General features: G+C 52.0%; 1 protein-coding gene across 8 annotated transcripts in view; it reads left to right on the plus strand.

Annotated features, from left to right (window-relative positions):
- Positions 1-12,513, plus strand: part of LOC140487027 (pleckstrin homology domain-containing family G member 5-like) — a 133,527-nt gene that overhangs the window by 82,885 nt on the left and 38,129 nt on the right. For all 8 annotated transcript variants that reach the window (XM_072586409.1, XM_072586412.1, XM_072586408.1 and 5 more), the window contains one exon: positions 9,826-9,989. In XM_072586409.1, coding sequence (XP_072442510.1) covers positions 9,826-9,989 — 164 coding nt within the window. The remainder of the gene's footprint in view (positions 1-9,825; positions 9,990-12,513) is intronic.

Consider the following 12,513-nt stretch of genomic DNA (forward strand, 5'->3'; position numbering starts at 1 on the left):
GAGTTTGTGCTGCAGTGCGATTCTTGTAGAGGTGTTCCACAGTGTGATCGTTGTGGAGGCTGTGCTGCAGTGTGATCATTGTCGAGGCTGTGCGGGAGTGCAATTGTTGTCGAGGCTGTGCCACAGTGCGATTGTTGTCGAGATTGTGCCACAGTGCGATTGTTATCGATGCTGTGCCACAGTGCGATTGTTGTCAAGGCTGTGCCCCAGTGCGATTGTTGTCGTGGCTGTGCCACAGTGCGATTGTTGTCGAGATTGTGCCACAGTGCGATTGTTATCGAGGCTGTGCCACAGTGCGATTGTTGTCAAGGCTGTGCCCCAGTGCGATTGTTGTCGTGGCTGTGCCACAGTGCGATTGTTGTCAAGACTGAGCCACAGTGCGATTGTTGTCGTGGCTGTGCCACAGTGCGATTGTTGTCAAGACTGAGCCACAGTGCGATTGTTGACGAGGCTGTGCCACAGTGCGATTGTTGTCGTAGCTGTGCCACAGTGCGATTGTATTCGAGGCTGTGCCACAGTGCGATTGTTGTTGAGGCACTGAGGGAGTGCGATTGTTGTCGAGGCAGTGCCTCAGTGCGATTGTTGTCGAGGCTGTACCGCAGTGCGATTGTTGTCGAGACTGTGCCACAGTGCGATTGTTGTCGTGGCTGAGCCACAGTGCGATTGCTTTCAAGGCTGTGCCACAGTGCGATTGTTGTCGAGACTGTACCGCAGTGCGATTGTTGTCGAGGATGTGCCACAGTGCGATTGTTGTTGTGGCTGTGCCACAGTGCGATTGCTTTCGAGGCTGTGCCACAGTGTGATTGTTGTTGACGCACTGCGGGAGTGCGATTGTTGCCAAGGCTGTGCGGGTGTGCGATTGTTGTCGAGGCTGTGCTGCAGTGTGATTGTTGTCAAGGCTGTTGCGCAGTACAATTGTTATTGAGGCTGTGCCATAGTGCGATCGTTGTCGAGGCTGTGCGGGAGTGTGATTGTTTTCGAGGCTGTGCCGCAGTGCGATTGTTGTTGAGGCTGTGCTACAGTGTGATTGCTGTCTAGGCTGTGCGGGAGTTCGATTATTGTCGAGGCTGTGCTGCAGTGCGATTGTTGTCAAGGCTGTTGCGCAGTACAATTGTTATTGAGGCTGTGCCATAGTGCGATCGTTGTCGAGGCTGTGCGGGAGTGCGATTGTTTTCGAGGCTGTGCCGCAGTGCGATTGTTGTTGAGGCTGTGCTACAGTGTGATTGCTGTCTAGGCTGTGCGGGAGTGCGATTGTTTTCGAGGCTGTGCCGCAGTGCGATTGTTGTTGAGGCTGTGCTACAGTGTGATTGCTGTCTAGGCTGTGCGGGAGTTCGATTGTTGTCGAGGCTGTGCTGCAGTGCGATTGTTGTCAAGGCTTTTGCGCAGTACAATTGTTATTGAGGCTGTGCCATAGTGCGATCGTTGTCGAGGCTGTGCGGGAGTGCGATTGTTTTCGAGGCTGTGCTGCAGTGCGATTGTTGTCAAGGCTGTGCCACAGTGCAATTGTTGTCGAGGCTGTACCACCGTGCGTTTGTTGTTGAGGTTGTGCCACAGTGGAATTGTTGTCGTGGCTGTGCCGCAATACGATTGTTGTCGAGGCTGTGCTGCACTGCGATTGTTGTGGAGGCTGTGCAGGAGTGTGATTGTTGTCGAGGCTGTGCCACAGTGTGATTGCTGTCTAGGCTGTGCGGGAATGCAATGGTTTTCAAGGCTGTGCTGCAGTGCGATTGTTGTCAAGGCTGTGCCACAGTGTGATTGTTGTTGGGGCTGTGCCGCAGCGTGATTGTTGTCGAGACTGTGCCACAGTTTGATTGTTGTTGGGGCTGTGCCGCAGTGTGATTGTTGTCGAGACTGTGCCGCAGTGTGATTGTTGTTGGGGCTGTGCCGCAGCGTGATTGTTGTTGAGACTGTGCCACATTGTGGTTGATGTCGAGGCTATGCCACGGTACGAAGGTTTTGGAGGCTGTGCTGCAGTGCGATTGTTGTCAAGATTGTGCTGCAGTGCAATTGTCTTTGAGGCTGTGCCACATTGCAATTGTTGTTGGGGCTGTGCCGCAGCGTGATTGTTGTCGAGACTGTGCTATAGTGCGATTGTTGTCGTGGCTGTGCCGCAGTGCGATCGTTGTGGAGGCAGTGCCGCAGTGCGATTATTGTGGAGGCTGTGCGGGAGTGCAATTAGTTGTCGAGGCTGTGCCACAGTGCGATTGTTGTAGAGGTTGTGCCACAGTGTGACTGTTGTTGAGGCTGTGCTGCACTGCGATTGTTGTGGAGGCTGTGTGGGAGTGCGATTGTTGTCGAGGCTGTGCCACAGTGCGATTGTCTTTGAGGCTGTGCTGCAGTGCGAGTGTTGTCAAGGCTGCGCTGCAGTGCGATTGTTGTCGAGTTTGTGCTGCAGTGCGATTCTTGTAGAGGTGTTCCACAGTGTGATCGTTGTGGAGGCTGTGCTGCAGTGTGATCATTGTCGAGGCTGTGCGGGAGTGCAATTGTTGTCGAGGCTGTGCCACAGTGCGATTGTTGTCGAGATTGTGCCACAGTGCGATTGTTATCGATGCTGTGCCACAGTGCGATTGTTGTCAAGGCTGTGCCCCAGTGCGATTGTTGTCGTGGCTGTGCCACAGTGCGATTGTTGTCGAGATTGTGCCACAGTGCGATTGTTATCGAGGCTGTGCCACAGTGCGATTGTTGTCAAGGCTGTGCCCCAGTGCGATTGTTGTCGTGGCTGTGCCACAGTGCGATTGTTGTCAAGACTGAGCCACAGTGCGATTGTTGTCGTGGCTGTGCCACAGTGCGATTGTTGTCAAGACTGAGCCACAGTGCGATTGTTGACGAGGCTGTGCCACAGTGCGATTGTTGTCGTAGCTGTGCCACAGTGCGATTGTATTCGAGGCTGTGCCACAGTGCGATTGTTGTTGAGGCACTGAGGGAGTGCGATTGTTGTCGAGGCAGTGCCTCAGTGCGATTGTTGTCGAGGCTGTACCGCAGTGCGATTGTTGTCGAGACTGTGCCACAGTGCGATTGTTGTCGTGGCTGAGCCACAGTGCGATTGCTTTCAAGGCTGTGCCACAGTGCGATTGTTGTCGAGACTGTACCGCAGTGCGATTGTTGTCGAGGATGTGCCACAGTGCGATTGTTGTTGTGGCTGTGCCACAGTGCGATTGCTTTCGAGGCTGTGCCACAGTGTGATTGTTGTTGACGCACTGCGGGAGTGCGATTGTTGCCAAGGCTGTGCGGGTGTGCGATTGTTGTCGAGGCTGTGCTGCAGTGTGATTGTTGTCAAGGCTGTTGCGCAGTACAATTGTTATTGAGGCTGTGCCATAGTGCGATCGTTGTCGAGGCTGTGCGGGAGTGTGATTGTTTTCGAGGCTGTGCCGCAGTGCGATTGTTGTTGAGGCTGTGCTACAGTGTGATTGCTGTCTAGGCTGTGCGGGAGTTCGATTATTGTCGAGGCTGTGCTGCAGTGCGATTGTTGTCAAGGCTGTTGCGCAGTACAATTGTTATTGAGGCTGTGCCATAGTGCGATCGTTGTCGAGGCTGTGCGGGAGTGCGATTGTTTTCGAGGCTGTGCCGCAGTGCGATTGTTGTTGAGGCTGTGCTACAGTGTGATTGCTGTCTAGGCTGTGCGGGAGTGCGATTGTTTTCGAGGCTGTGCCGCAGTGCGATTGTTGTTGAGGCTGTGCTACAGTGTGATTGCTGTCTAGGCTGTGCGGGAGTTCGATTGTTGTCGAGGCTGTGCTGCAGTGCGATTGTTGTCAAGGCTTTTGCGCAGTACAATTGTTATTGAGGCTGTGCCATAGTGCGATCGTTGTCGAGGCTGTGCGGGAGTGCGATTGTTTTCGAGGCTGTGCTGCAGTGCGATTGTTGTCAAGGCTGTGCCACAGTGCAATTGTTGTCGAGGCTGTACCACCGTGCGTTTGTTGTTGAGGTTGTGCCACAGTGGAATTGTTGTCGTGGCTGTGCCGCAATACGATTGTTGTCGAGGCTGTGCTGCACTGCGATTGTTGTGGAGGCTGTGCAGGAGTGTGATTGTTGTCGAGGCTGTGCCACAATGCGATTGTTGTGGAGGCTATGCGGGAGTGCAATTGTTGTCGAGGCTGTACCACAGTGCGATTGTTGTTGAGGCTGTACCACAGTGCGATTGTTGTTGAGGTTGTGCCATAGTGTGACTGTTGTCGCGGCTGTGCTGCACTGCGATTGTTGTGGAGGCTGTGCAGGTGTGTGATTGTTGTCGAGGCTGTGCTGCAGTGCGATTGTTGTCGAGGCTGTGCTGCAGTGCGATTGTTGTCAAGGCTGTGCCGCAGTGCGATTGTTGTTGAGGCTGTGCCGCAGTGCGATTGTTGTCGAGGCTGTGCCACAGTGCGATTCTTGTTGAGGTGTGCCACAGTGTGATCGTTGTGGAGGCTGTGCTGCACTGCGATTGTTGTGGAGGCTGTGCAGGAGTGTGATTGTTGTCGAGGCTGTGCTGCAGTGCGATTGTTGTCGAGGCTGTGCTGCAGTGCGATTGTTGTCAAGGCTGTGCCGCAGTGCGATTGTTGTTGCGGCTGTGCTGCAGTGCGATTGTTGTCGAGGCTGTACCACTGTGCGATTGTTGTTGAGGCTGTACCACAGTGCGATTGTTGTTGAGGTTGTGCCATAGTGTGACTGTTGTCGAGGCTGTGCTGCACTGCGATTGTTGTGGAGGCTGTGCAGGAGTGTGATTGTTGTCGAGGCTGTGCTGCAGTGCGATTGTTGTCAAGGCTGTGCCGCAGTGCGATTGTTGTTGAGGCTGTGCCGCAGTGCGATTGTTGTCGAGGCTGTGCCACAGTGCGATTCTTGTTGAGGTGTGCCACAGTGTGATCGTTGTGGAGGCTGTGCTGCAGTGTGATTTTTGTCGAGGCTGTGCTGCAGTGCGATCGCTGTCGAGGCTGTGCTGCAGTGCGATCGTTGTCGAGGCTATGCTGCAGTGCGATTGTAGTGGAGGCTGTGCGGGATTGCAATTGTTGTTGTGGCTGTACCACAGTGTGATTGTTGTTGAGACTGTGCCACAGTGCAATTGTTGTCGTGGCTGTGCCACAGTGCGATTGTTGTCAAGATTGTGCCACAGTGCAATTGTGTCAAGGCTGTGCCACAGTGCGATTGTTGTCGTGGCTGTGCCACAGTGCGATTGTTCTTGAGGCTGTGCTGCAGTGCGATTGCTGTCTAGGCTGTGCGGGAGTTCGATTGTTGTTGAGGCTGTGCTGCAGTGCAATTGTTGTCAAGGCTGTGCCACAGTGCAATTGTTGTTGAGCCTGTTCCACATTGCGATTGTTGTCGAGGCTGTGCCACAGTGTGATTGCTGTCTAGGCTGTGCGGGAATGCAATGGTTTTCAAGGCTGTGCTGCAGTGCGATTGTTGTCAAGGCTGTGCCACAGTGTGATTGTTGTTGGGGCTGTGCCGCAGCGTGATTGTTGTCGAGACTGTGCCACAGTTTGATTGTTGTTGGGGCTGTGCCGCAGTGTGATTGTTGTCGAGACTGTGCCGCAGTGTGATTGTTGTTGGGGCTGTGCCGCAGCGTGATTGTTGTTGAGACTGTGCCACATTGTGGTTGATGTCGAGGCTATGCCACGGTACGAAGGTTTTGGAGGCTGTGCTGCAGTGCGATTGTTGTCAAGATTGTGCTGCAGTGCAATTGTCTTTGAGGCTGTGCCACATTGCAATTGTTGTTGGGGCTGTGCCGCAGCGTGATTGTTGTCGAGACTGTGCTATAGTGCGATTGTTGTCGTGGCTGTGCCGCAGTGCGATCGTTGTGGAGGCAGTGCCGCAGTGCGATTATTGTGGAGGCTGTGCGGGAGTGCAATTAGTTGTCGAGGCTGTGCCACAGTGCGATTGTTGTAGAGGTTGTGCCACAGTGTGACTGTTGTTGGGGCTGTGCTGCACTGCGATTGTTGTGGAGGCTGTGTGGGAGTGCGATTGTTGTCGAGGCTGTGCCACAGTGCGATTGTCTTTGAGGCTGTGCTGCAGTGCGAGTGTTGTCAAGGCTGCGCTGCAGTGCGATTGTTGTCGAGTTTGTGCTGCAGTGCGATTCTTGTAGAGGTGTTCCACAGTGTGATCGTTGTGGAGGCTGTGCTGCAGTGTGATCATTGTCGAGGCTGTGCGGGAGTGCAATTGTTGTCGAGGCTGTGCCACAGTGCGATTGTTGTCGAGATTGTGCCACAGTGCGATTGTTATCGAGGCTGTGCCACAGTGCGATTGTTGTCAAGGCTGTGCCCCAGTGCGATTGTTGTCAAGACTGAGCCACAGTGCGATTGTTGTCGTGGCTGTGCCACAGTGCGATTGTTGTCGTAGCTGTGCCACAGTGCGATTGTTTTTGAGGCTGTGCCACAGTGCGATTGTTGTCGTAGCTGTGCCACAGTGCGATTGTTTTCGAGGCTGTGCCACAGTGCGATTGTTGTTGAGGCACTGAGGGAGTGCGATTGTTGTCGAGGCAGTGCCTCAGTGCGATTGTTGTCGAGGCTGTACCGCAGTGCGATTGTTGTCGAGACTGTGCCACAGTGCGATTGTTGTCGTGGCTGAGCCACAGTGCGATTGCTGTCAAGGCTGTGCCACAGTGCGATTGTTGTCGAGACTACCACAGTGCGATTGTTGTCGAGGATGTGCCACAGTGCGATTGTTGTTGTGGCTGTGCCACAGTGCGATTGCTTTCGAGGCTGTGCCACAGTGTGATTGTTGTTGAGGCACTGCGGGAGTGCGATTGTTGCCAAGGCTGTGCGGGTGTGCGATTGTTGTCGAGGCTGTGCTGCAGTGTGATTGTTGTCAAGGCTGTTGCGCAGTACAATTGTTATTGAGGCTGTGCCATAGTGCGATCGTTGTCGAGGCTGTGCGGGAGTGTGATTGTTTTCGAGGCTGTGCTGCAGTGCGATTGTTGTTGAGGCTGTGCTACAGTGTGATTGCTGTCTAGGCTGTGCGGGAGTTCGATTGTTGTCGAGGCTGTGCTGCAGTGCGATTGTTGTCAAGGCTGTTGCGCAGTACAATTGTTATTGAGGCTGTGCCATAGTGCGATCGTTGTCGAGGCTGTGCGGGAGTGCGATTGTTTTCGAGGCTGTGCCGCAGTGCGATTGTTGTTGAGGCTGTGCTACAGTGTGATTGCTGTCTAGGCTGTGCGGGAGTGCGATTGTTTTCGAGGCTGTGCCGCAGTGCGATTGTTGTTGAGGCTGTGATACATTGTGATTGCTGTCTAGGCTGTGCGGGAGTTCGATTGTTGTCGAGGCTGTGCTGCAGTGCGATTGTTGTCAAGGCTTTTGCGCAGTACAATTGTTATTGAGGCTGTGCCATAGTGCGATCGTTGTCGAGGCTGTGCGGGAGTGCGATTGTTTTCGAGGCTGTGCTGCAGTGCGATTGTTGTCAAGGCTGTGCCACAGTGCAATTGTTGTCGAGGCTGTACCACAGTGCGTTTGTTGTTGAGGTTGTGCCACAGTGGAATTGTTGTCGTGGCTGTGCCGCAATACGATTGTTGTCGAGGCTGTGCTGCACTGCGATTGTTGTGGAGGCTATGCAGGAGTGTGATTGTTGTCGAGGCTGTGCCACAATGCGATTGTTGTGGAGGCTATGCGGGAGTGCAATTGTTGTCGAGGCTGTACCACAGTGCGATTGTTGTTGAGGTTGTGCCATAGTGTGACTGTTGTCGCGGCTGTGCTGCACTGCGATTGTTGTGGAGGCTGTGCAGGAGTGTGATTGTTGTCGAGGCTGTGCTGCAGTGCGATTGTTGTCGAGGCTGTGCTGCAGTGCGATTGTTGTCAAGGCTGTGCCGCAGTGCGATTGTTGTTGAGGCTGTGCTGCAGTGCGATTGTTATCGAGGCTGTACCACAGTGCGATTGTTGTTGAGGCTGTACCACAGTGCGATTGTTATTGAGGTTGTGCCATAGTGTGACTGTTGTCGAGGCTGTGCTGCACTGCGATTGTTGTGGAGGCTGTGCAGGAGTGTGATTGTTGTCGAGGCTGTGCTGCAGTGCGATTGTTGTCGAGGCTGTGCTGCAGTGCGATTGTTGTCAAGGCTGTGCCGCAGTGCGATTGTTGTTGAGGCTGTGCTGCAGTGCGATTGTTATCGAGGCTGTACCACAGTGCGATTGTTGTTGAGGCTGTAGCACAGTGCGATTGTTGTTGAGGTTGTGCCATAGTGTGACTGTTGTCGAGGCTGTGCTGCACTGCGATTGTTGTGGAGGTTGTGCAGGAGTGTGATTGTTGTCGAGGCTGTGCTGCAGTGCGATTGTTGTCGAGGCTGTGCTGCAGTGCGATTGTTGTCAAGGCTGTGCCGCAGTGCGATTGTTGTTGAGGCTGTGCCGCAGTGCGATTGTTGTCGAGGCTGTGCCACAGTGCGATTCTTGTTGAGGTGTGCCACAGTGTGATCGTTGTGGAGGCCGTGCTGCAGTGTGATTTTTGTCAAGGCTGTGCTGCAGTGCGATCGTTGTCGAGGCTGTGCTGCAGTGCGATCGTTGTCGAGGCTGTGCTGCAGTGCGATCGTTGTCGAGGCTATGCTGCAGTGCGATTGTAGTGGAGGCTGTGCGGGATTGCAATTGTTGTTGTGGCTGTACCACAGTGTGATTGTTGTTGAGACTGTGCCACAGTGCAATTGTTGTCGTGGCTGTGCCACAGTGCGATTGTTGTCGAGATTGTGCCACAGTGCGATTGTTGTCAAGGCTGTGCCACAGTGCGATTGTTGTTGAGACTGTGTCACAGTGCGATTGTTTTCGAGGCTGTGCCACAGTGCGATTGTTGTCGAGGCACTGCGGGAGTGCGATTCTTGTCGAGACTGTGCCACAGTGCGATTGTTGTCAAGGCTGTGCCACAGTGCGATTGTTGTCGTGGCTGTGCCACAGTGCGATTGTTGTCAAGACTGTGTCACTGTGCGATTGTTGTTGAGGCACTGTGGGAGTGCGATTGTTGTCGATGCTGTGCCACAGTGCGATTGTTGTCAAGACTGTGCTGCAGTGCGATTGTTGTCGAGGCTGTGCCGCAGTGCGATTGTTGTCGTGGCCGTGCCATGGTTTGATTATCGTCGCAGCTTTTTAAAATTCCAGACATTCGAGTTGGGGTGTTTGGCTGATGCTGTAGTTTGAGTGTCAGTGAATTGCAGTCGGACAGTTTCGATTGGGCCCACCCTGCAGCCACATTGGTAAAACTGATGATGAAGTGCCAGTCAAGAGAGCTGCTTTGACCTGGATAATGTCAAGGCTCCTGAATGCTAGAGCTGCTGTCACCCAGACAAGGAATATAACCCCATCATATCCCTGACGTGGGTCCTGCAGATAATAGCATTTGGGAGTTAGAAGGGTAGATGCTTGAATCAGAATTCTCAGTCTCCGGCCTGCTTTTATAGACCGGATTTACCTGTATGTGTCCAGTCCCCCCACCCCAGATTTTTGCCAACGGTGATAACCCCAAGATGTTGATGTCGATGATTTGGTGATTATGATGCAATCAACTGTTCTTGTGCAGTTGATTGTTGGTGCAGAGGGTGTGTGAATAGTGTGAGAATGATTGGAGAATGGGATTAATAGATATTGGGTTCACATTGCAAGTTCTATATGACTACAGTTTGTCTCTTCCATTCGTGCTGACAGATTTGAAATGGCATGGAATTGGATGTGCATGTCCTAGTTTGTACTTTCATCGGTCACTGACCCCAGGGGAATTCCGCAGCAGGAGCTGGGAAAAGTGCATGTTGTCTGGGGCCAGTCAGGGGGTTGATAGATCGTGGCCTGAGGGTGTGTTTGTATTGATCAGTACTCTGATCTCTTTATGAGCTTAACATGGGGAGAGGAAACACACTGTCTCGCTCCAGCTCTAACCACATTCTCTGATCTGACTCTGCAGCAAAACCTGGCAGTGAGCTGAAAGTGGAACAGTCGGTTAAGGAGATAAAATCTTTGAGTTTACCCATCTTGCGGCCTTCGGCAGCCAATCCCACATTTATCTGCACCCCACCAATGGACCGAACAGAGCACCCTCTGCAGGGACGAGATGCAGCGGATATAGGGGTGAGATATTCTCTTCTTTTCATATTTTTACAGGTTTCTAGATATCACCAATCACTCCAACAACAGAGGCTCAGAGGTGGCTCAAATGGAAAGACTGTGATTGGCAGCTCATTAGTATGGAGTAAGTGAGCCTGTCTGACCCGGGTTTACTGTGCCATGAGCAGCTAGACCATAGTCTGCGAGTCTCCAGACTGTAGACTGTATATGTAAGACCCCTAGACTGAGAGACTCTAGCATGCCGACTGTGACTTTGACAGTCTAGACTGTAGACTGTATCAGTGAGACAACGCCTGTAAACCTCCAGACTGGAGACTGTGCCTATACAACCCTAGCCTGTGAGACTCAAGTATGAAGACATGTTGGATTCTAGAGTGTGCCACATACCCATGGCAGTATTACCGGAGTTGGGGGCAGTCCTTTCCTACAGCAGAATGGGTATAATTGCAGTATGTCCCTTCAAGGGCCTGGCAATTCCATGGAAGCCTGACCAGAGCTGAATGCATGAATTGTTAAACCAGTTAATTATTCACAGCCCTGTCATATTTAAAACTTTGGTACACTCCAGTTGCTATGGTTATAAGTTCTGGCTGTTGTTGATCAGTCCGAGACCCTGGACTTTTCTCATTCTTTCACTCATTGTCCCCTCCTTCACCCTCTCCTACCTCTCCCCAAACTCCATCTGCAATTATCCCCTTCAGCCTTCAAAATTCCTCTCTAACCTCAATGTTCTCTCCCTTTGCAACACACAAACCACTCCCTTAATATTTTTTGATCCCAGATGACCGCGGGCTGGTTGTGGTGGGCCTTCTCCTCCTGGTTTGGTCCGACTGTGCGGTTTCTCCCCAGCAGGGGGGGCAGCTGAGTGTCAGTAATGTTGGATAGGATTGAAGTTACCCACAGACCAGGCTGGATCTGGGTAACAGATACCCTTCTCCGAAGTTAAAAATCACACAACGCCAGGTTATAGTCCAACAGGTTTATGTGGAAGCACTAGCTTTCGGAGCGCTGCTCCTTCATCAGGTGGTTGTCCTTCTCTGAAGGACATACATGAACCAATTGCGTTTTTAAAACAGTCCGACAGTTTCATGACCGTTTGATCTTAGATCAAATCTCGGAGTGCTTCAATAGAGTTTGAACTTGTGGCTTGCTGGTTTACTTACACATACCTTCAAACTTTGAACAAATCTCCACATTTTGAGCCGGATTTTGAACAGATTCACATCCCACACAATAGCTGAAGTGGGGCTTCTTGGAAGGTTTACTGGGGGTGAGTTTGAAAGAGGAATTGACTGAGGTGAAGGATTTAGGTGGCACTCTGAGGGTTAATGGATGCTGTGGGAAAACCAAGGTGGTTCCCAAGACATGGGAATCCAGGAAGTGTTCACATGAAAGCTGCCCTTTGCCCTGTCATTACCCACGACTGATTAACCTGTCATGCAAATCACTCCTCAGTCACCAAACGTAATGTGAGTGTAGAGTGCTGCTTGACTCAGTGTGTGTCGTTGGAGAGGACGGCTGTTATGTTCAGCTTGTATCCCCAAATGTGGCAGCTGCTGGATGGCCAGTCCATGTATTTATGTGACAGCAGTTTTATATATCTCAGCCCACCCTCTGACAACACTGATTCTCAGCTCGCACTGCCGGCTATCAGGCACACAGAGGAGCTGGTATTACGTGGTCTAGTGGCAGCAAAGGTTCAGCAATACAATGCCAAGTCCAAGATCATTGCTGCAAGGATGCTGCCAACCGACCTACAGGGGAATTCACTCAGCCCAACATCCAACCTGAATTCCTCAGCCAAAGTGGGATACAACAGCAAAGGAAATCAGGTAAAACGAAACACTGGCTGCTCCCCCAGCGATGGGCAATGGCAAGTGTCGGGGGATACAAGGACCCAATTGTCTTCTGTGCTGAGACGAGTTACACTGAACATGCAAAGGCCATTGGTTAGAGCTCAGCTGGGGTATTGGGTACAGGTCTGGATGCCACACTTTGAGGACAATATAAATGCACTGGAAGGATTGCAGACAGTGAAAGTCTTTCTCTTAGGATGATGATGTCAGCTTGTACGAGGGGGCATAACTACAAATTGAGGGGTGATAGATTTAAGGCAGATGTCAGAGGCAGGTTCTTCGCTCAGAGGGTGGTAAGGGTGTGGAATGCCCTACCTGCCAATGTAGTTAACTCAGCCACATTAGGGAGATTTAAACAATCCTTGGATAAGCATACGAATGATGATGGGATAGTGTTGGGGGATGGGCTTAGATTAGTTCAGCACAACATCGAGGGCCAAAAGGCCTGTTCTGTGCTGTATTGTTCGATGTTCTATGTAGGTGGTTTAGACGAACAGTTCAAGGGAGAGAAACCTCACGTATCGGGATAGATTGGAGGGGTTGGGACTGTTTTCCCTGGAGAGGGCAGAGGGAAGATTGGATAGAGGTTTTCAGAACAACGAGGTGTTGACACAGGTAGGGAGAAACTGTTCCCACCCACAGAGCACCTGAGAACTAGAGGGCACAGTTTG

Source organism: Chiloscyllium punctatum, chromosome 16 (assembly GCF_047496795.1).
Source record: "Chiloscyllium punctatum isolate Juve2018m chromosome 16, sChiPun1.3, whole genome shotgun sequence".
NCBI lineage: Eukaryota > Metazoa > Chordata > Chondrichthyes > Orectolobiformes > Hemiscylliidae > Chiloscyllium > Chiloscyllium punctatum.